The 18,075-nt window shown below is 47.9% G+C and overlaps 8 protein-coding genes across 9 annotated transcripts in view; 3 read left to right on the top strand and 5 right to left on the bottom strand.

Moving 5' to 3' along the window:
- The window catches only part of CNBL2540 (hypothetical protein), a gene marked incomplete at both ends in the record, with an annotated part of 3,362 nt that extends 3,248 nt beyond the window's left edge, over positions 1-114 (bottom strand). The window contains one exon of the mRNA XM_767295.1: positions 1-114. This exon is cut by the window's left edge and continues 598 nt beyond it. Within this exon, the coding sequence (XP_772388.1) occupies positions 1-114 (114 nt within the window).
- Positions 115-2,361: 2,247 nt separating this feature from the next.
- Positions 2,362-3,506, bottom strand: CNBL2530 (hypothetical protein; the record flags this gene model as incomplete). Its single annotated transcript, XM_767294.1, has 6 exons — positions 2,362-2,735; positions 2,794-2,868; positions 2,930-3,026; positions 3,083-3,226; positions 3,284-3,310; positions 3,390-3,506. The coding sequence occupies 6 exons, from the start codon at positions 3,504-3,506 to the stop codon at positions 2,362-2,364; spliced, it is 834 nt and encodes a 277-aa protein (XP_772387.1).
- Positions 3,507-3,979: 473 nt separating this feature from the next.
- On the top strand, positions 3,980-6,805 carry CNBL2520 (hypothetical protein; the record flags this gene model as incomplete). Of its 2 annotated transcripts, XM_767292.1 has the most annotated exons (6): positions 3,980-4,414; positions 4,467-5,127; positions 5,177-5,661; positions 5,722-5,891; positions 5,946-6,695; positions 6,751-6,805. In XM_767292.1, 6 exons carry the CDS (start codon positions 3,980-3,982, stop codon positions 6,803-6,805), a joined length of 2,556 nt encoding a protein of 851 aa, XP_772385.1. The 2 variants fall into 2 exon arrangements, with proteins under 2 accessions (XP_772385.1, XP_772386.1); XM_767293.1 differs by lacking the exon at positions 6,751-6,805 and having other exon boundaries at positions 5,946-6,750.
- Positions 6,806-7,061: 256 nt separating this feature from the next.
- Positions 7,062-9,706, bottom strand: CNBL2510 (hypothetical protein; the record flags this gene model as incomplete). Its single annotated transcript, XM_767291.1, has 10 exons — positions 7,062-7,170; positions 7,244-7,316; positions 7,389-7,441; positions 7,503-7,574; positions 7,646-7,878; positions 7,955-8,523; positions 8,581-8,723; positions 8,778-9,463; positions 9,511-9,567; positions 9,626-9,706. 10 exons carry the CDS (start codon positions 9,704-9,706, stop codon positions 7,062-7,064), a joined length of 2,076 nt encoding a protein of 691 aa, XP_772384.1.
- A 138-nt stretch (positions 9,707-9,844) lies between these two features.
- CNBL2500 (hypothetical protein) lies at positions 9,845-12,646 on the top strand (the record flags this gene model as incomplete). Its single annotated transcript, XM_767290.1, has 10 exons — positions 9,845-10,353; positions 10,406-10,516; positions 10,569-10,927; positions 11,021-11,232; positions 11,298-11,354; positions 11,430-11,613; positions 11,721-11,870; positions 11,955-12,165; positions 12,251-12,461; positions 12,530-12,646. The coding sequence occupies 10 exons, from the start codon at positions 9,845-9,847 to the stop codon at positions 12,644-12,646; spliced, it is 2,121 nt and encodes a 706-aa protein (XP_772383.1).
- Positions 12,647-12,798: 152 nt separating this feature from the next.
- CNBL2490 (hypothetical protein) lies at positions 12,799-13,513 on the bottom strand (the record flags this gene model as incomplete). Its single annotated transcript, XM_767289.1, has 3 exons — positions 12,799-13,044; positions 13,115-13,301; positions 13,356-13,513. The coding sequence occupies 3 exons, from the start codon at positions 13,511-13,513 to the stop codon at positions 12,799-12,801; spliced, it is 591 nt and encodes a 196-aa protein (XP_772382.1).
- Positions 13,514-13,714: 201 nt separating this feature from the next.
- Positions 13,715-15,612, top strand: CNBL2480 (hypothetical protein; the record flags this gene model as incomplete). The annotated part of the gene is made up of 6 exons (XM_767288.1): positions 13,715-13,813; positions 13,866-14,030; positions 14,091-14,179; positions 14,240-14,297; positions 14,350-15,179; positions 15,267-15,612. The coding sequence occupies 6 exons, from the start codon at positions 13,715-13,717 to the stop codon at positions 15,610-15,612; spliced, it is 1,587 nt and encodes a 528-aa protein (XP_772381.1).
- Positions 15,613-15,775: 163 nt separating this feature from the next.
- CNBL2470 (hypothetical protein) lies at positions 15,776-17,692 on the bottom strand (the record flags this gene model as incomplete). Its single annotated transcript, XM_767287.1, has 6 exons — positions 15,776-16,108; positions 16,161-16,261; positions 16,315-16,994; positions 17,048-17,412; positions 17,474-17,581; positions 17,639-17,692. The coding sequence occupies 6 exons, from the start codon at positions 17,690-17,692 to the stop codon at positions 15,776-15,778; spliced, it is 1,641 nt and encodes a 546-aa protein (XP_772380.1).
- Positions 17,693-18,075: the final 383 nt, after the last annotated feature.

Here is an 18,075-nt window from a genome sequence, read left to right as displayed (position 1 = left end):
AGGTTGTGGAGAATGCCTGTGGATGGCTCTGAGCACATCACTGGGGCTGCCATTCAACGATGGATACTTCTCGTCCTTCCTGGCATTGGTACGCTTGTCCAACGTATCCTTCATTGAATCCAATGCCCCATTCTTCTGAGTAAGTTTCGAGGCAAAGTATTTAGATTGTTGAGGCGTTGGGGCAGGCGAAGAGGAGGGAGGCACCAGCACATCAGAATCTTGTATGTATTCGACGCTCGGAGACCGGGAAACCGGAGGGCGAGATTGAGTTGATTTCCTGTGCTTTAAGGCTTCTAATGCATCCTGGAGATGGCAAATGATCACGAAACAACGCGTCAGCTCAGTGCAAAAAGATGTGCAAAGAGATTACGGATGGACGAAAAATTGACACTTACGCGCCGGCGATTACCTTCGTGAAGAGACATTGTGCAACGGCTGGGATGCTATGCCGGTAGCTTGGGGTTGGAAAGATAGTATGAAGATGTAAAATGAGCGCTGAATGGTTTGTAGAGTGGGAAATGGAGGACGCTATGGCGGATGTAGAAATGAAGTTGAAAACAAACCACGCCGTAGCGGAAAAAGAATGCAGCTTATCATACAGATAGAAACGACGCGGTCTTCCAGCATCCTTCGTTGTTCGTACTATCCGAATCACTGCATGTTCAGTGACAACTCATTGTCTCCTTGTCTCCCTGTCTAGCCATCATTGAGCAACGCTTTATCATTTAGGCCAACAGTATTAACACAGCCTGTAGACACCAATCATCCTTTTTTCACCATACTGATACTGCTTTTGGCCTATAACGAACGGCTCCACAAGGATACTTTAAAGCAGTGCTTCGAACGAAGAACATTTATAAATAGAAGTCTCAAAACAATGCGTGTATCCAAGGAAGTATGAGTGAAAGGAGTGAAGTTGTCATACGCCGAGAGGCACGCTGCTCTGTTATCAACCCAGTAGTGACGGATGAGATACAATTATAGAAAGCTTGAAACTGGTGGCAACCGATCCAATGCATAAGTACGAATATCCAGGACCCCCATCTCAATCATGATGCCGAAGATCAAGCAGACTCATGGGTAGCACTAACAACGACAGACCATGATATCATATCAGCATGATTTGATTGCAAATAACTTAGACGTTGAAAAGAACTCACCAAAGCATGCCCCGAACCATTATTTAATCTCCATGACGACTCAGAGGAAGTCCCTTAGTAGGCATAGGATATCGAGACAGATGCAGTAAGTAGGAGCGGCCACCGGTAGAAGCACATCAAACACAGACATATCGCGATGTGGGAACGGCGGTAAAGCACGAGGGACAATCGAAGATAAGCCGACGGGTAGACAAACGGTTGTGTTGATGCTTAGGGAAGGCGCGGCCGATAAGTTGGCGAGACTGTAACGCCGAGGGCTACAAAACAACAGAGTCGTCAAGCAGACGCAAGGCGCCATCAAAAGCCGATCGGCACGGCTGGGCCCGTAGAGCTCCAATGCTACTCGAACATTCTCTACGTGTGTACATCCCGAAGGATTAGCGACTCCATTTAGGGAAGTCTCCCTTCTTCTCAGCGAAGAGGTAAGTCATTCTCTGGCCAGAGAATCGAGCGTGTACCAACGTTGTACCACTGCTCATAAGGCGTTCATAACCTGTCAGCCGCCCTTGCGGCAGCCCTTTTCTAGGCACGATAGCGGCGATCGTTTCGACCAGACTGATCAATCTGGCTTGGCGAAGTCATGCTCTGTAGCATTTGACTTGTAAGGCATGCTTTGCAGCATCCGACTGTCTTCGGCCCTCGAGGGCAACGGGAACCAGGACATTAGTCTTGTCCATTCCGGGTTTTTTACGTGGTCGCACCACGGGCCAACTTTTCCACGGGCGGCACCTGTTCCATGATGTGTCAGCCTGAGTGTTCTTAAGGTGTGATCTGTGAATGGTAGGACGCACCTATGCCTCGCTCCGGGCGGCAGTTCGACAAAAGAAGAGACAACAAACGCGTGACGTGTGGTTGATTTATATATATCGGTGGCCATGGGTGGCGAACGCTCGAGCCAGCAGCTGCTATATCGCCGAATCACCACAATAATGTGGCGCACGTGTATGCCTGGAACATTTACTACTGCCTTGACTTCCATCTAATTACTCTTATTAATGTACTACTGCAGAACTACAGTTGTGTTACATGGATAAGATACGATACGCTACGATGTGGTACGGGCCACAACAGCGGCAGAAAAGAGGAGCATCAATATAAAACTGGCAATTTTAGGTAAAAAGAATTAGAAGCTACTACATACAACGAACGAGACTGAAGATGCCTTCGTCACTAGACAGTGCGGTTCAAGTGACGTGTGCCTCTACATGATAAACTTTTTCTGATCAACATCATACAAGGCCAGCTTTCCTTCCTCTCCAACCCTGATCTCAAACTCCCTGTGTTGTTTCATATAGATGCCGTGTACTCTCAGTACTTCACCTGTTCTCACAGCCGTGTTTTCCACTCGATCGTCCACTTCACCACTTTCAACATCCCTCTCTAGTTTTTCGGCTTCATCGTCCGAAATGGGTGTCAGAGTGGCTGACGGCTGACCAGCATCGGGATTGTTTGCCGAGGAAGCTTCCTGACGAGCAGCTTTGTCCCCTGTATAGGATTTGTGGAGGGAACGCAGAAGGGAAGCGGATTTGTGACGGACGTCAGACGACAGGGTTGGCGAGGCAATGATCGAAACGACTATCAACGGAATGGTCAGCTATTTATTCAGACTCCTATATACCAAGGACGAATATACCTTCTCGTTGCAGTGCGGTCAGTCCTCCAGATTCCGCAGAAAGCTTCTCGATAGCTTTCGGCAAAGCTACCGAAGCTGACGTATCGACATTTGATCAGTGGAACTTTGTCTTGATAGGCTGTCGGCGTATACTCACATATACGTGCAATAGTCCCAGAGTTAGCTATCAAGGCCGTTTTAGCGGCAGTCACCCCTTTAGCAATAGCTCCACCAGCCACACTCGCCGCTGCCGCCTACAATGAGTTCCATCAACATGAGTCAACGCCAAACGGTGCGAAGTCAAACACACCGTCTCAAGGGCTACTGCTTCTGGGAGAAGAGCAGTGCCTGCAGTAGCGGCTACTGCTCCCACAGCCACTGATATGACGGCAATGGTGGCTGCGGATTTTAAAACGGAATAGCGAGATTTCTTGCTTCCATCATCCACCAACGCCTAAGATGTTTCAAGGTCAGCGGCTGAGCATCTGATAGCATCAAGTGCAGTAATTACTTCGAAAGTGAACCAGACTTTTCCCGGCTGCAATATCAGTCCATCATCGTTAGTTATAACTGTCCTGAGAACAGGGGCGTGGTATAAAGGAAGAGGTCAAGCGCACCCTGAATTTGATGGTCTGACCAGGCTGTACGCCATTCTCAAAGTGAAGCGCAGTGACTTGCTTGAGACTGATGTTGAGCGGATGCGCAGTGTTGTTGGTCACTCTGCATGAAGGCATATTTGATCACTAGCTGTGTAAATTGATAACTTGACAAATTGGAAGTTGAAGTTGCTATAGAGTATGTTAAATGGGTATCTAACGACAGTGCTCGCGCGCTGTCTTCTACGTATGAAGTTTGAGATTCGTTGTTTGACTTGGAGTGGCGAATCTGTCTCTTACTCCTGCGATAATTAGGCTGTATGTGTTCGACATGCATATTAATGTGTTTCCTTTTTTTAGCAGCAGCAGCATCATGGTGACTAATAATAATAATTAGAACCTGGCCTCTTTTTGGCGATCCCGTGTTATGCTCTTTTGTCTACCGCTACAGCGATCAGTAACTGACCTCCACCTTCTATGACGTATAAAGACGGCGATGTCCGACAGGGACCCCAGAGTGGGCCCACCTCTTCGTTTTCTGTCGGTATGAATTGTATTATGTTCACTTTTGTCGTGCTCTTCTCCTCTTCTTCTCCCACCGCCCTTTCCAGATGCCCCTTCCACCAAAAGTCTCCCCTGTCACAGGGAATCCTGTTCCTCCCCATTACATCCATTCCTCAACTCTTCACTTTCAGGACGTTAATGGCCGTTCCCTTGTATTGCGGGGGGTCAACCTCTCAGGATCTGCCAAGCACCCAAATAACCAGCCAAGTCACATACGAGAAGGCTTTTGGGAAACTGCAGAAGCGGGAAAAGGTGATTTCATCAATAAACCTTTGAATCTTGATGATGGTTCGGCAGACCTCCATCTCGCCCGGCTGAAAGCTTGGGGATACAACCTTCTTAGATATGTCTTCACCTGGGAGAGCCTCGAACATGCAGGGCCGAAAGAGTACGATTATGCCTATATGGACTATATCATTGCAGTCCTTCGAAAGTGTAAAGAGTGGGGTTTTAGAGTGTTCATGGACCCGCATCAGGATGTAGTGAGTGAATGTTCAAGACGTGAATCTTAAAGAAATGACTGACAGCCACAAGTGGTCTCGATTTACTGGAGGCTCAGGCGCTCCCTTATGGACACTATACGCCTGCGGTATTGACCCCTATCACCTTACACCGACTGCAGCCGCCTATCTTCACTGCGAATGGCCAAGCGCAGAATCTCCAAAACCACAAGACTTCCCAGCCATGATATGGGGCACCAATTATACCCATCTCGCTAACCAGACTATCTGGACCTTCTTCTTTGCAGGTAAAACATACGCACCCAAGTGCATCATTGATGGCAAAAACATCCAAGACTTTTTGCAAGATCATTTCATTGACGCTGTAGGAGAACTTGCCAAACGGATTGCTGAGGAAGGGGGAGACCTCTTGGATGAATGTGTCATAGGTTGGGATTCTGTCAATGAGCCCGGAGAAGGTCTGATAGGATACAAGGATCTTGCTGTAATCCCTGCGGAACAACAATTGAAAAAAGGACCCAGCCCTACCCCGATAGAAGGTATGAGACTTGGCATGGGAGAAGTACAAGACGTCCAGGTGTGGAACTTTGGACCAATGGGACCTTATCGAGGGAGTCGTCAGACAATCGATCCAAAAGGAGTGAAGCTTTGGTTAAGCGAGGAAGATGATGTCAAGAGAGGCAGTGGAAAGTGGGGTTGGACCAGGGGGAAAGAATGGGCTCTTGGGACCTGCAGTAAGTCAAGTCATGGCCGTATAATGCACATCCGCTCATATTATTGCAGTTTGGGCTCATCATGGTGTCTGGGATATCGCAACATCCACACTTCTTCGCCCTGACTATTTCTCTACTCTCCCAACCAATCCTTCCCATCAAGTCGATTTTGTAGACGATTTCTGGGCACTTCACTGGCTAGCATATTCATCTCGCATCCGTCTGCATCATCCCGAATCCATCCACTTTATCCAAGCTCCCGTCCTCCGCCAACCGCCAAAGCTTCCAGAGTCTTTCCTCAAAGGACGTGCCTGCTCTTCCCCACATTTCTATGATGGTCTCACTCTCATGACCAAGCACTGGAACTGGTTCAATGCCGACGCAATCGGTGTGATACGCAAAAAATATTGGAGTATAGTGCAGGCTGTGAGAATAGGAGAAGGACCGATTAGAAAGATGATACAGGGCGAGTTGGCTGTATTGAAACAAGATACGGTCGACATCCTGGGCAAGTATCCCACCCTCATTGGAGAAATTGGAATTCCATACGATATGGTAAGACCTGAATTTGCTGCCCTTATAGATTGTCCGATTGGAGGCTGAATCTATCTATAGGATGACAAGAAAGCGTACGGATACGTCGACGGAGGCCGAGGCGAGGGCGACTACTCCAGCCAGCAGAAAGCCATGGATTGTTCGATGAACGCTTGCGATGGTCCCAATTGTCTAAATTATGCCATTTGGAATTACGTGCCGGACAATGTCCATGAGTGGGGTGATAACTGGTAAGTTCATAGCTCGGTTGTAAGAATGTGGAGCACTGACGACTGTGACACTAGGAATGGCGAAGACTTATCTCTTTGGAGCCTAGATGATAAGGAGCAGGAGTCGTATCACGACTCTCCTAGAAGCGACACTCCTAATTTTTCCACAAACTCCAGTAGCTTGACCAACTCCTCAGCTACGCTCACGGTGCCCATGTCTGGTGCCGCCAAGCTCCGTCTCTCTCCCTCTGTGATCGACGCTGGCGATTTCTCTCCGGCCTTGATACTCGACGGCTCAAGGGCCGTAGCCGCCTTCTGCAGACCATATCCGGTGGTCACTGTCGGCATCCCGGAAAGGATCGACTTTGACATTACTAGCACCAAATTCAAGTACGCTGTGCGTGTACGGGCAGATGATATTGTCAACGAACAAGTTTACACTGAGATTTATCTGCCCTTTGTTCATTATGCTGCCAGCTTGGATCCTTCCCGTCCAGCAGGTCACAACCCAAATTCGGGACAAACAGCGTTAACGTCGACTGATGGCGACGACAGTAACCTCTCCTCGCGTCAAACGTCAAAGGTCGATCTTATCGAAGATGAACGAGCCATCAAATCCTCCGACCCCTCATCTATATCGATCCGCTCTGTTCCTTACTCGTCTTCCACACAACTGTCTCTAGATGTTGCGATCGTCGCTTCCCATGGGCGTGTGGAAATTCAGGGCCAGACGCTTAGGTGGTGGTATCCAGTGCCGGGAACAGGCGAAGAAGTGTATACTATTGAGGTGCAAAGGAATGGAGGTGCGTTAAGGAGAGATTTGGGGTATGTCCAGCAAGGGAATTTCCTTGACGTATGTCCTGAATGTGTTATTGCTTAGGTGTGTCAAAGCAAGCCAATATAATGGGCAAACGCTGATTAACTTATCTCTCTAAGGTTATGCAAGAGATTCAAAGGATATCGAATTGGAAATCCTAGTTTGTACTTTTGGGAGCCCATTCTGGTTTTTCTGGTTTTTGTACTTGTCGTTGTGTGATGTATCCAAGTGCCAATTACAGATGATCAGACTTGTGGACAAATTAAGGCATCGACGGCTGATACATGTTTGATATGAACAAATGGGACATGGGCGGTCGAGTACACAAATGATAATTTGAGAGATATGATGCGTGGCTAATGAAAGATGCTCTTCTAATACAATATACCAATGTTATCCTCGAGATTATTCCACTCCTCCTCTGCCGCTTGCTCTTCCTCGTATGGCCTTGCCCAATCGATGACCTTTGAATGGGCTTTTACACTGTACACACATCAGGTAAGGTCCCGTTTCGAAAAAAAATAATGTGATGTATAATATCTGAATGAGAACTCACGAGTGGGGACGGAAATTGAGGACTTCTAAACTATCTAAACTGACCGCTCGGGAGATAGCAACATATGTCTGACCTGTACGTCATCAAACATAGTCAGTCTCATACAGATGGACAATCCAGTTCGATCGACACGAAATGCACGTACCTTCAACGAAAATTTTGGCAAGATCAATCTTAACTCGCTCCAGTGTTTGACCTCTGTAATTTCTTAGCTTTTGGGCGCGGATCAGAAAGCAAGAAGAAGGGATATATATCTCACTGGCTTTTGTGGATGGTAAGTGCCCATGCCAAGATCAGCGGGATTTGATATCTAGTCGCTTCCGGCTGTCCCCTTGATTATTTGCAAGGTAAGTATTTCTCTCCAAAATCAAGCTAAACGCCAGAAGCGAAAAAGCGACTTACAAAGCATTCAGCATATCAACGCTCATCGAAGGGATGATAACTCTTTCTGGGACCTTCTTCCTCGCAAATTTAGATTGGGCAAATGCTACTACCGGAAATTCCAGATCCATCGATGTTTGGCCTTTGATAGCCGCTTCGGGTAGATGGATACCCCGTTTGATAGCATCTGGGATAGTGAGAAAGTCGACGACAGTACCGGTTGAGCCATTCACTAGGACGCCATCACCCATGTTCTACAGTCAGGGTGAGTAAGAAGTTGTTTCAGTTAAATGTGGCTCTCTGAGACACAACGAAGGACAAGCGACGCACTGTTACGAGCATGACCTGCGCACCTTCTTTGAGTGACAGGTGCTGAGGCCAGATGGTATTCTTGTTCAGTTTGATAGTTGCCTCTGTTCTACTGATTGGGAAACCACCAGCGGTGAATCCCGGTTCGTCGTGACAGTCATAAAGCGTTACCGCTCCAGGTAAAGCATCTAGCCGAGCGCTATTGACAAATTCCACATCTCTTTTTTGAGGGTAAAGGGCAACCGGTTCGATGTTATCTGGGTATTCGATCGGACGGTTAAGAGATTGAAGGAGTACAGTGTCATCGGGCGTGATAGTACCCCGACGCATAGCTTCGAGCATATTAATGAATCTGTCATCTCGCTGACGGAATACGCGGGTGAGGGTCTTAATATTTTTGTGAGAGAAAAGTTTGGGCCAGCATTTAGCTTCGAAAGCGAATTGAGGGATCTGGCCCTTAGTCACAGGTGGGAGTTGGAAAAAGTCTCCGGTGAGGATGAGTTGGATACCTCCAAAGGGACGGTCATCGTTGCGAACTATACGGCCGATGTGGTCGAGTTTGTCGAGGAGTGGGGCGTCAATCATCGAAACTTTTTTTACAGCCAGTAAGCAAAAACAAACGATGCTGTGATGTTTACGGCGCTTACTTTCATCAATGACTAGAGCTGCAGTTGTTCTCCAACGTTTGCGAGATAGCGCATTGGCCCGGACTTTATTAGCCAGCTTTTCTGCATTGTCTACGCCAAGTCCTATCCCTGCCCAAGAGTGAATCGTCGTACCGCCAATGTTCCTTGCATGAAAATTAGTTTTGTCTCGAGACTCGGGTTGGTAACGAAATGCTTACACGCCAGCCATACCGGTGCTTGCTGTGACTGCAAGTGACCATTTGACTACTTCTTCTTTCTCCGCTTTTTGGGCCCCACGGTATCCTTGCCAACTCCTGAATGATCGGGTGGCCTCTCTCTGTTCTCTCTCTCCTTCCTTCTCCTTGAATGCTTTGATGATAGCTCGTAACAAAACAGATTTCCCCGTACCAGCGGATCCTGTAAAGAAGAAGTTTTCACCGTTCATGATCTTTGCGAGGATTTCTGATTGCTGAGAAGAAAGTTCAGGCTCCCCTCCAACTGCAGGAAGCTCTGCCGTCGTTATATTGCCGTCTACTTGCGTTGAAGAGCTTTGGCCGGCCTCATCATCTGGGGGAAGTACCGATATATAGTCATCCATGGCCGTGAACCCATCATACCCGTTTTTATCTTCATTACGATCGTGCTTGCCTGCCTTTGCTTTCCTTCCTGGTGACTCCGTATCATCAGTGTCTTCTGACCGTTCGCGCTTGCAATCCTGTTGGTACGGGAGATGCAGAGGATGTGAGGGTGATGCCTTGGAAGAGGATCTCGGACCATGTTGAGCTGATGGGTCGGCAGAATCACTGATACGCTTTCCCTTATCTGATTCTTTCAGGCCATCCTTCCGATCTGTCTCTGATGTTTCCGGCGGTGGAGGAGTTTGTGGCCTTAGAGATGCCCATAACTTTGTGAACATTAGCAGATCCCGAGAAGAACCGCTTGGTGACTAACACTAGCTTCGTCATAAGTGCCAAACTTTTTGAATACAGCACCGGGGAACATATGTACCTAAAACGCGATAACGCAAGGTGAGTCAAAATGTTTAGCAAATAAATGGATAACTGACCTGTTGTTGGCATTCTGCCCAGGTAATGTACACTCCTGGACGTCTCCCGAATCTGACAGCGTAGAAACCTGGTTTTGGCATTGCGGCTTATGGGCTTGCTTATGGGTAGTTATGCCTGAGATGTGCGAGGAGGACTTTAGTTAGGGAAAAGAACAAACAAAGCGACCTCCACTTTCTGTTCTTCGCATCTCTACATTCAGTTATCTCACCAAAAATACTATGCCCACCTCGAGGTGTGCTGCCAGACTATTTTCACTCACCAAAGTACTCTGCCCTCACACTGCTTCTCTCACTCGTCCTCCCATACATCCAGCCAGGCCATATGCCACTATCCTTGCCTCATCGCAAAATCTCCATCAACCCCCCAGTGATCATGCCGGCCCCAACAATACAACTCGTAATCAGAATATAACACTTCGATCTTACCAGGAAGCAGCCATTTCCGCATGTCTTGATGCCCTCCAATCAGGATCACGCCGCCTAGGTGTTTCTTCCCCAACTGGTAGTGGCAAAACCACGATATTCTTGTCCCTTATCCCTCGAGTGCCGTTTTACGCTTCCCGTGGGAACGACAGTCATCCAAGAGATGGAAAGGGACAAACTTTGATAATCGTTAATAGCGTTGAGCTGGCAGAACAGACTCAAAAGTCAGCAGAAAGATTACTAGGTGATGAGTGGACAATCGAGATAGAGCAATCGAAAAGAGTAGCCTCAGGGTTGGCGGATGTGTAAGCTCATTGTGCTTGGAAATTGACAGTATTGCTCATGCAGACATGCCAGGACAATAGCGACATATCAAACTCTTAATAACCCTGATAGGCTATCCAAGTTTGATCCTTCAAAATTCAAGCTTGTCATCGTCGATGAAGCCCATCATTCCGCTGCCCCTTCGTATGATTACTGTCATTTACAATTTCTCTAATCAATGCTGACCACCATATAGTTATCTCCGGCTTCTCCACTACTTCAACGAAGATGTAAAGATTCCCAAATCACCTCAAGCACCTTCACCTCATCTACATGGTTTCAAAGTTCCCATCATCGGATTTTCAGCTACCTTTTCGCGTGCGGACCAGCATTCGCTCCATTCTGCTTTCGAGGAAATCGTTTTTCACAGGGATATGAAAGATATGCTGAGCGAAAAACATTTAGCTCCAGCTAAACTGACAATCGTCAAAGCAGACTTGGAACTGGACGAGGTGGAAACGTCAAGTGGAGATTTCAAGAACGCCGCATTGGCTCGAAAGGTGAATACAACAGAGATTAATGAGCTCATTGTAAGGACATACCTTCACCGTGCTTGTGAGTCCTGTCCAAGGTTTCCCCTACGGCCTTCCACCTAGTCCCATGCTGATGAATTTGTGTTATCTTGCCATGTCTTGTAAAATCTACCAGCTGAACGTCGCTCAACCTTGGTATTTTGTGTCGATCTCGAACACGTCAGTGCCCTCACCCAAACGTTCCGTAGCGCGGGCATAGATGCGCGTTCAGTATCTTCCAAATCGAAGCCTGAAATGAGAAAAGCGACCATAGCCGCTTTTGGAAAGGGCGAGTTCCCGGTACTGATCAACTGTGAGGTCTTGACTGAGGGTACAGATATTCCTCAGGTAAGCAATTTAAATTTCAAATCAAATGGCATGAGGATGGTTGCAGAATGTTGACATGCAGCTAGATTGATTGTATCCTTCTTGCCAGACCTACACAAAGTAGGAATCTCCTCGTACAAATGGTAAGTGCCCTTTCACAATACACCGTTCGCCTACCCTCTGAAAATGCGCTACCTCAAGGCTGACCTCTGAAATAGGTCGGGAGAGGCCTTCGATTGAGTCCCGAGTCCGGCAAGACGGATTGTCACATCATAGACTTGGTAGATAGCGTGGCGAATGCTAACGGGCTCATTGTCACACCGACCTTACTCGGTCTTTCACTGGACGAGATGGATGTCGAAGATCACGGTCGCGAATCAACTGAGAAAGCAAAGCCTCAAGGTACGTTTCATTCTTGCACAATCGCCCCCGCCATTGAAAAGAAAAAGAGATCGGTATGGGCTAACATACCTTCCTCGCTTCTCACTTAATAGATGAATTAGAAACAGTTCCTCCCATAGCTCCCGACTATGATATTACTTATCTGGACCAAGATGATCCATTCCATGTTGATGTATTTGCACAACCTGTCATTCAAAAGGTCTCCAAAAACGCTTGGGTTTCATGCGGTAACGGGAAATATGCTCTCGAACTCATTGGTACGTCGCCTACCTTCTATTATCCCATCCTTCATGATTGATTCTCCAAATGCTGACTGGATAAAAATTTGTTCCATGGTTTAGGCAGCGGAACTATCATCGCAACTCGAAACGATCCGCAACTCTACTCCATCAGCTACCGTCCCAACTTACCTCACGAACTCACACCGTTAGGCAAAGGCAGATCACCATACGGCAGCGTGAGAGTAGTAGGGCATGCACCTGATTTGGAGAGGGCATTGCAGGCCGGGGACAAGTTTGCGGAGAATAAGTTGGGTAGGGGGAGGTGCTTAGCGTGAGTCTTGGTGCTTTTTCTATCCCAACCGCGGTTTGTAATTCCCAAAAAAGACGCAAAACTGATCAAAAGCCGTACCGTATAGATTGTCGAGATATGCTCCTTGGCGTCAGAGACTGGCAAGTGAAAACGCCGTCAAGCACCTATTGAAACGTCTAGGGGAGGACAATGATTCGCTTCTTAACGGTCAGGGGAAGGAGAGAGTGATCAGTTTATGGGGCAAGAAAGTGTCTGTGGGAAGCTTAACGGCGGGAGAGGTATCTTCTTGGTTATGTGCCATGAAGAACGGTGCCAAGGTCAGTTTACACACCACTTTTCCACTAATGACGAGGACGAGGACGGAGCTAATTACGAGTACATACAGAGCATCAGGATAGCGAGAGATAAGTCGGAGGAGAAAGCGAGAGCAAAAGCCGAGGCTAAGGCTGAGAAGGAAAGACAGCAACAGCTGAGAAACTTGCCTCTCCCACCTTCAACATGACGAAGGCATCGTACGTCTCTTTTGCCAAAAAAAACAAGAACAAAATGTGCATACCCTGCAATCACGATACCCCACCATTTAGCATTGATACCCAGTACATATATCCACACACAGACACACCTCATAGATTCCTAGATGCAAAGAGATAGATACTACCTCCTCAAAGCTCTCATCACATATAATCTCGCTTGAATCCTGAGTCCCTCCCAGATTTCTCTCCACCACTCCTTGACCCATCTGATCTGCCTTTCCTGGTTGGCCATTTGCCAGTCTGCATAAAATTGCGTGAGGCAGTCTTCCTTTCGCCTGATATCCTCTGGAGATGGCGGATCAGATGCAGGGGGTAAAAGGGAGAGTCGATGGTCTAATTGGGCATTAAACGCTATATTGTTGGCAGCCTTTCACAGCGAGTCTCTGTCAGTTCTCATCCCTAACCCACTCAATTTTGGCAATGGGACGGGATCTCACCCAAAAGCGATGATTCGTCAGATCAACCCTTTCTCTTCTCAATCGCCATTCAAGCTCCATGTTGTCAAGCTTGGCATCCCCGGAAGAGGAAGGAAACTCTGAAGCAGAATAGGGCGAATTGGCCGAGGGACGAGTGGGTGGTTTGGAGGCGTATAATATGGGCCGGATATTTGATAGAGGGTCAGGGCTACATTCATGGCCATTAGTTTGGCCCATTTGATCAAAACAATGTTATACCTACGGAGCCACTAGGTCGACACCTGTAGCAGGGGTATCATTCCGGTTGCTTCGTCGCCTGCGAGGAGGGTCGGAGGCGGTTGAGCTGGTCGATGTAGACGCGGTAAAGTGTTGTATGTATGGGAGGATGTGGGCTACGCGGGGCCTTGCTGTTGGGAGCATTGTCATATGTATGGAGATTGGAAAGATGTTTGAGAAACGGAAATACACGAAAAATGACGAGGCGGCCAGAGGGAACGAGGAGAACCAACATTTCGAAGTTCGTTGCGGCAACAAGTAAATAAATAAATTTACCGTTCACACCATATCTCATCCCACATCCTATAACATCTCCACATACCCCATTTCACTGCATCGCCGATCATGTCAGCCCTCGACAACAGCACTGCACCCTCATTGCAAACCAAAAAGCGAAAGAGGACAGGCAAAGAGCGAGAAGAAAGGAAAAAGGCCGCAATCCAGGTGAGTCCTATACTTTCTCAAGTTCATGGCGTCAAATACTTATGTCGAGTAGGCCAAACAGGAAGCCGAAGCTGTTGAAAAGGCAAATGGTGAAGTTGAGGGAGGCACCATAGTGCAGGACAGTGTGCAAGAAACTGTTGCACCCCAGGAGGCTGCTTCTGTAGAACATGAAGCTGGTCTATCATCGGTTGATGTTGAAAAAGTTGCCAAACGAATCGTAAGTCTCATTACGAGCTTGATGGTTTGCATTCTTGCGAAATTGACGGACCTATGCTAGCCCCAAGCTCTGAAGTCTCTTCACCCTGTATTCAAGCAAGCAAAAACTTTCGAAACTCGCCGTCTGATCAAGAAAATCAAATTTCTTCGGTGAGCCTGTTTTTATTTAAATCTTTTAGCAGTGGACGGCCTTCTAACGATCGTATAAAGAAACAAGGATGTCAAGGATGAAACTGCTGATTTGGAGTCTCAGTTGAAAATTATTCATGTAGGTCATACCTATTCAGTCGTCTGTGTACTGGTTCTAACAGTGATTACAGGATATCCAACTACAACCTCTCGCCAAATCTCATCTTCTGGTCAAGCTTCGTAAACATCCTCTCTTCAAACAAACCCCTCTCCCTAGCGAGATCTCATCCCTCCTCTCTCCTCCTTCTGCCACGACAGCCTCCTTTGCAGGTACTAGTGCCACTCCCGCCTTGATCAACAAAGCCGAAAACCGACTTTGCAGCGCCAAGATTGTGGCAGAGAGAATGAAGAATGTTGTTAGTTGGACTGTATGTGAGGGTGGCGCCAAACTTGTTATCGAGAAAAAGCCGGCCACCATTAGCGCTGGGAAAGGCGGTAGCAAAAAGGCAGCAGAATCGACTGATGAGGAAGACGACGAACAAGAAGAAGGGGAGGAGGCCAACGTTGGAGACATTTCACGTTCAATGGTTAATGGATCCGACTCTGAAGAAGATTCGGACGATGAGCGTGTTCTTCAAGATCGTGCTGCAGATGCAGCAGGCTGGGAATCTGGATCCGTCTCTGGCTTTGACAGTGAAGGTGGAGAGGTTGACATCGCCAGCGAGTCCGAGTCCGAGTCTGACAACTCCGACGCCATTGCTGTCCCTTCTGCCAAACGTGCAAAGACCGCCGTCCCTCCTCTCCCTCCGAAATCCAAGCCCCTCAAGTCTGAAAAGGCAGATAAGCCTCCCAAATCCGCCAAAGATTTGACTTCCTCTATCTTCTTGCCTTCACTTTCCGTCGGATTTACTCGTGGGGATGACGATGATTCTGATCCTGATCTGGATGATGACCCCAATGGAGTCGCAGGGAAACAGCCGGTAGTAAGGAAGAACAGGCGAGGTCAGCGAGCTAGACAGGCGTAAGTTTTACATTCACTCCCACTCCGCTTTTCGCATAATATATATGGCTTTTAGTATCAATGCTGACTGTCTTTATCTTCTGGTAGTATCTGGGAGAAGAAGTATGGCAAAAATGCGAAACACGTTGTCAAAGCCCACGAGGAAGAGAAACTTCAAGCCCAAAAAACCAGGGAGAAAGCCGAAGCGAAAGGGAGAACGAGAGATTCAGGATGGGGTGCCAAAAGTGGTAAAGCTGTTGGACCTGCTGTCGCTGCGGGCCCCGCTCAAACTGCCGCTGTGTCGCACACGCAAAAGGTGTATTCGGAGCCAAAGCAATCTCAGACAGAGCAGAAGAAATCGCTTCACCCGTCTTGGGAGGCGGCGAAGCTTCGTAAACAGAAGATGGGAGTTGTACAGACCGAGATCAAAGCACAGAAAATCGTGTTTGATTAATCTTTTATTCTACTGCTATGTTACCCGGATCTTATAATGATTGATGAGACATTCTCTATGATGCATGAGATTCTATGATGCAAAGCCTAGTTTCCTTAAAAAAACAACATGCCGTAAACCCTGATGGCTACGTTTTTCTATTCGCATTTACACCCGAAGACCCTTAAAGGAAGTTGGAAGGATAAAGGTAGTCCTCAGGAGCAACGAAGTTTTCCTTGATAGACCTCATGGAGACGAATCGGCTGAAGATAGCCATGGAACCAGACTTGTCGTTGGTACCGGAAGCTCGGGCACCACCGAAAGGTTGTTGACCGACAACGGCACCAGTAGATTTGTCGTTGATGTAGAAGTTACCAGCAGAGTTTCGGAGCTTGTGGGAAGCAGAAGCAAGAACGGACCGTTCCTTAGCGAAAACAGAACCAGTGAGGGCATACTCGGTAGTGCTATCAATGAGAGCAGGCATGTTGTCGAACTCGGCGTCCTCGTAGACGTAGACCTGTGCAGATAGTCAGCTATACGTGCATACAGGCTGGAAATGAAGAGCGTACGGTGAGAACGGGACCGAAGATCTCGGTGGTCATAGTGAGGGACTTGGGGTCCTTGGTAACGATGACCGTGGGCTTGATGAAGTAACCCTTAGAGTCGTCGTCTGCATTGAAGATAAGAATAGATTCACATAAGGGAGCTAGAACGAGGACTTACAAGAACCACCAGCAATCACTTCATCACCCTCCTTCTTAGCCTGCTCGATGATACCAGAGATCTTGTCGAAAGCGGGCTTGCCAATGACAGGACCAGCAAAGTTCTCCCACGCGGTGCAAGGGCCAGTCTTGATTTTCTCGGTCTCAGCGATCAAAGTGTCCTTGAAACCGTTCTTCCAGAGAGAAGCGGGAACATAGCACCTAGAAAGAGCAGAACACTTCTGGCCAGAGTACTCGAAAGCAGCTCGGATAGCCTGAACAACACCAGACTTGATGTCGGCAGAGGGGTGATAGAGATGGAAGTTCTTACCACCAGTTTCACCTACAATTCGGGGGTAGCCCCTGTAGATGTCGAGGTTTTGGGCAATGTCCTTCCAGAGCTTTCGGAATATGTGGGTGGAACCAGTGAAGTGGAGACCAGCAAACTCCTTGTGATCAATACACTGCTTGACAACCTCAGGGGGGTTTCCAGGGACGAATTGAATAACGGAAGGAGGAAGACCGGCCTCAAGGAAGATCTTATGAACAATGTAATTGGAGTAGGTGGCCATAGGAGAGGGCTTCCAGATACAGACGTTGCCGACAATGACAGGAGCGCCAACGAGGTTACCACCGATAGCAGTGAAGTTGAAGGGGGTGACGGCAAGGATGAAACCTTCGAGAGGTCGGTACTCAACCCGGCTAAGTTTACAATCAGTTTCAAAGCCTTTCAAACTGAACTGATAATCACTCACTTCCAAACACCGGTAGAGTTCCTGGGGGGCTGTTGCTGGTAAAGCTCCTCAACGTATTTCACAGAGAACCTCAAGAAGTCACAGAGCTCTGCGGCAGCGTCGATTTCGGCCTGCCAAGCGTTCTTACCCTGACCAAGCATGGTAGCGGCCATAAGCTCGTACCTGTACTTGCCAGAGATTAAGTCAGCAGTTTTGAGGAAGACGGCAGCCTTGTCCGCCCAGGGCATCTCCTCCCAAGTTTGTCTGGTGGCAAGGGCACCATCAATGGCCTTCTGGACAACTTCAGGGGTAGCGGCGTGGTAAGTACAGATGTTCTTGGAGTGGTCATGGGGCATAGGCTGGGCCTGGATATCGCCAGTCTTGACCTGTGAATGATCCAGTCAGCTTTTGTTTCTGTTGATCGTTGAAGTATCTGCGTCGACTAACCTCCTCACCGTTGATGATACAAGGGATTTCGACGGGGCTGGCGGCGAGCATCTTGTCCACAGCGGCTTGGAGACCAGCCCTCTCAGCAGAGTTGGGAGGGTAGTTCCTCTTTAACGATATTGTTAGTAGGCTGCTAAAAGTGTACGAGAGGGAACAATGACATACCATGGGCTCATTGTCGATAACGGGGACCTTGAAAGTGGCGAGTTGGGAAGTCATTTTTGGTAAGGATGAAGAAAGAAAAGCTGGAAGAGGAGTTGTAAACTGGGGAATGGTTGATTATTATAGTGGCGAGCTTTGGGATGGACGACCGCGGCAAACCCGATAATCATATACGGCTATCCCGTCCCTGGTGGGTTGCACGTGCCTAGAATAAACGATTTCGGATATCGCCGTCACACAAAGCCCAATACGAAGTCGTGTACATGCATATACATACCTCTGCCAGTACATGAAATATCCTGCACCTTTATAAAATGGAGACCTGCATTACGGCCTGTTGTTCCCCTCCTTTTCTCTGTCCACCAATAGGCACGAGTTGTCCAAGGTCTTATACATAATATAAATAATAACGGCAGATCAACAACATCGGCCATCGCCGA

This window comes from Cryptococcus neoformans, chromosome 12 (genome assembly GCF_000149385.1).
Source record: "Cryptococcus neoformans var. neoformans B-3501A chromosome 12, whole genome shotgun sequence".
Lineage (NCBI taxonomy): Eukaryota > Fungi > Basidiomycota > Tremellomycetes > Tremellales > Cryptococcaceae > Cryptococcus > Cryptococcus deneoformans.
This window is presented reverse-complemented; position numbering and strand designations above follow the sequence as displayed.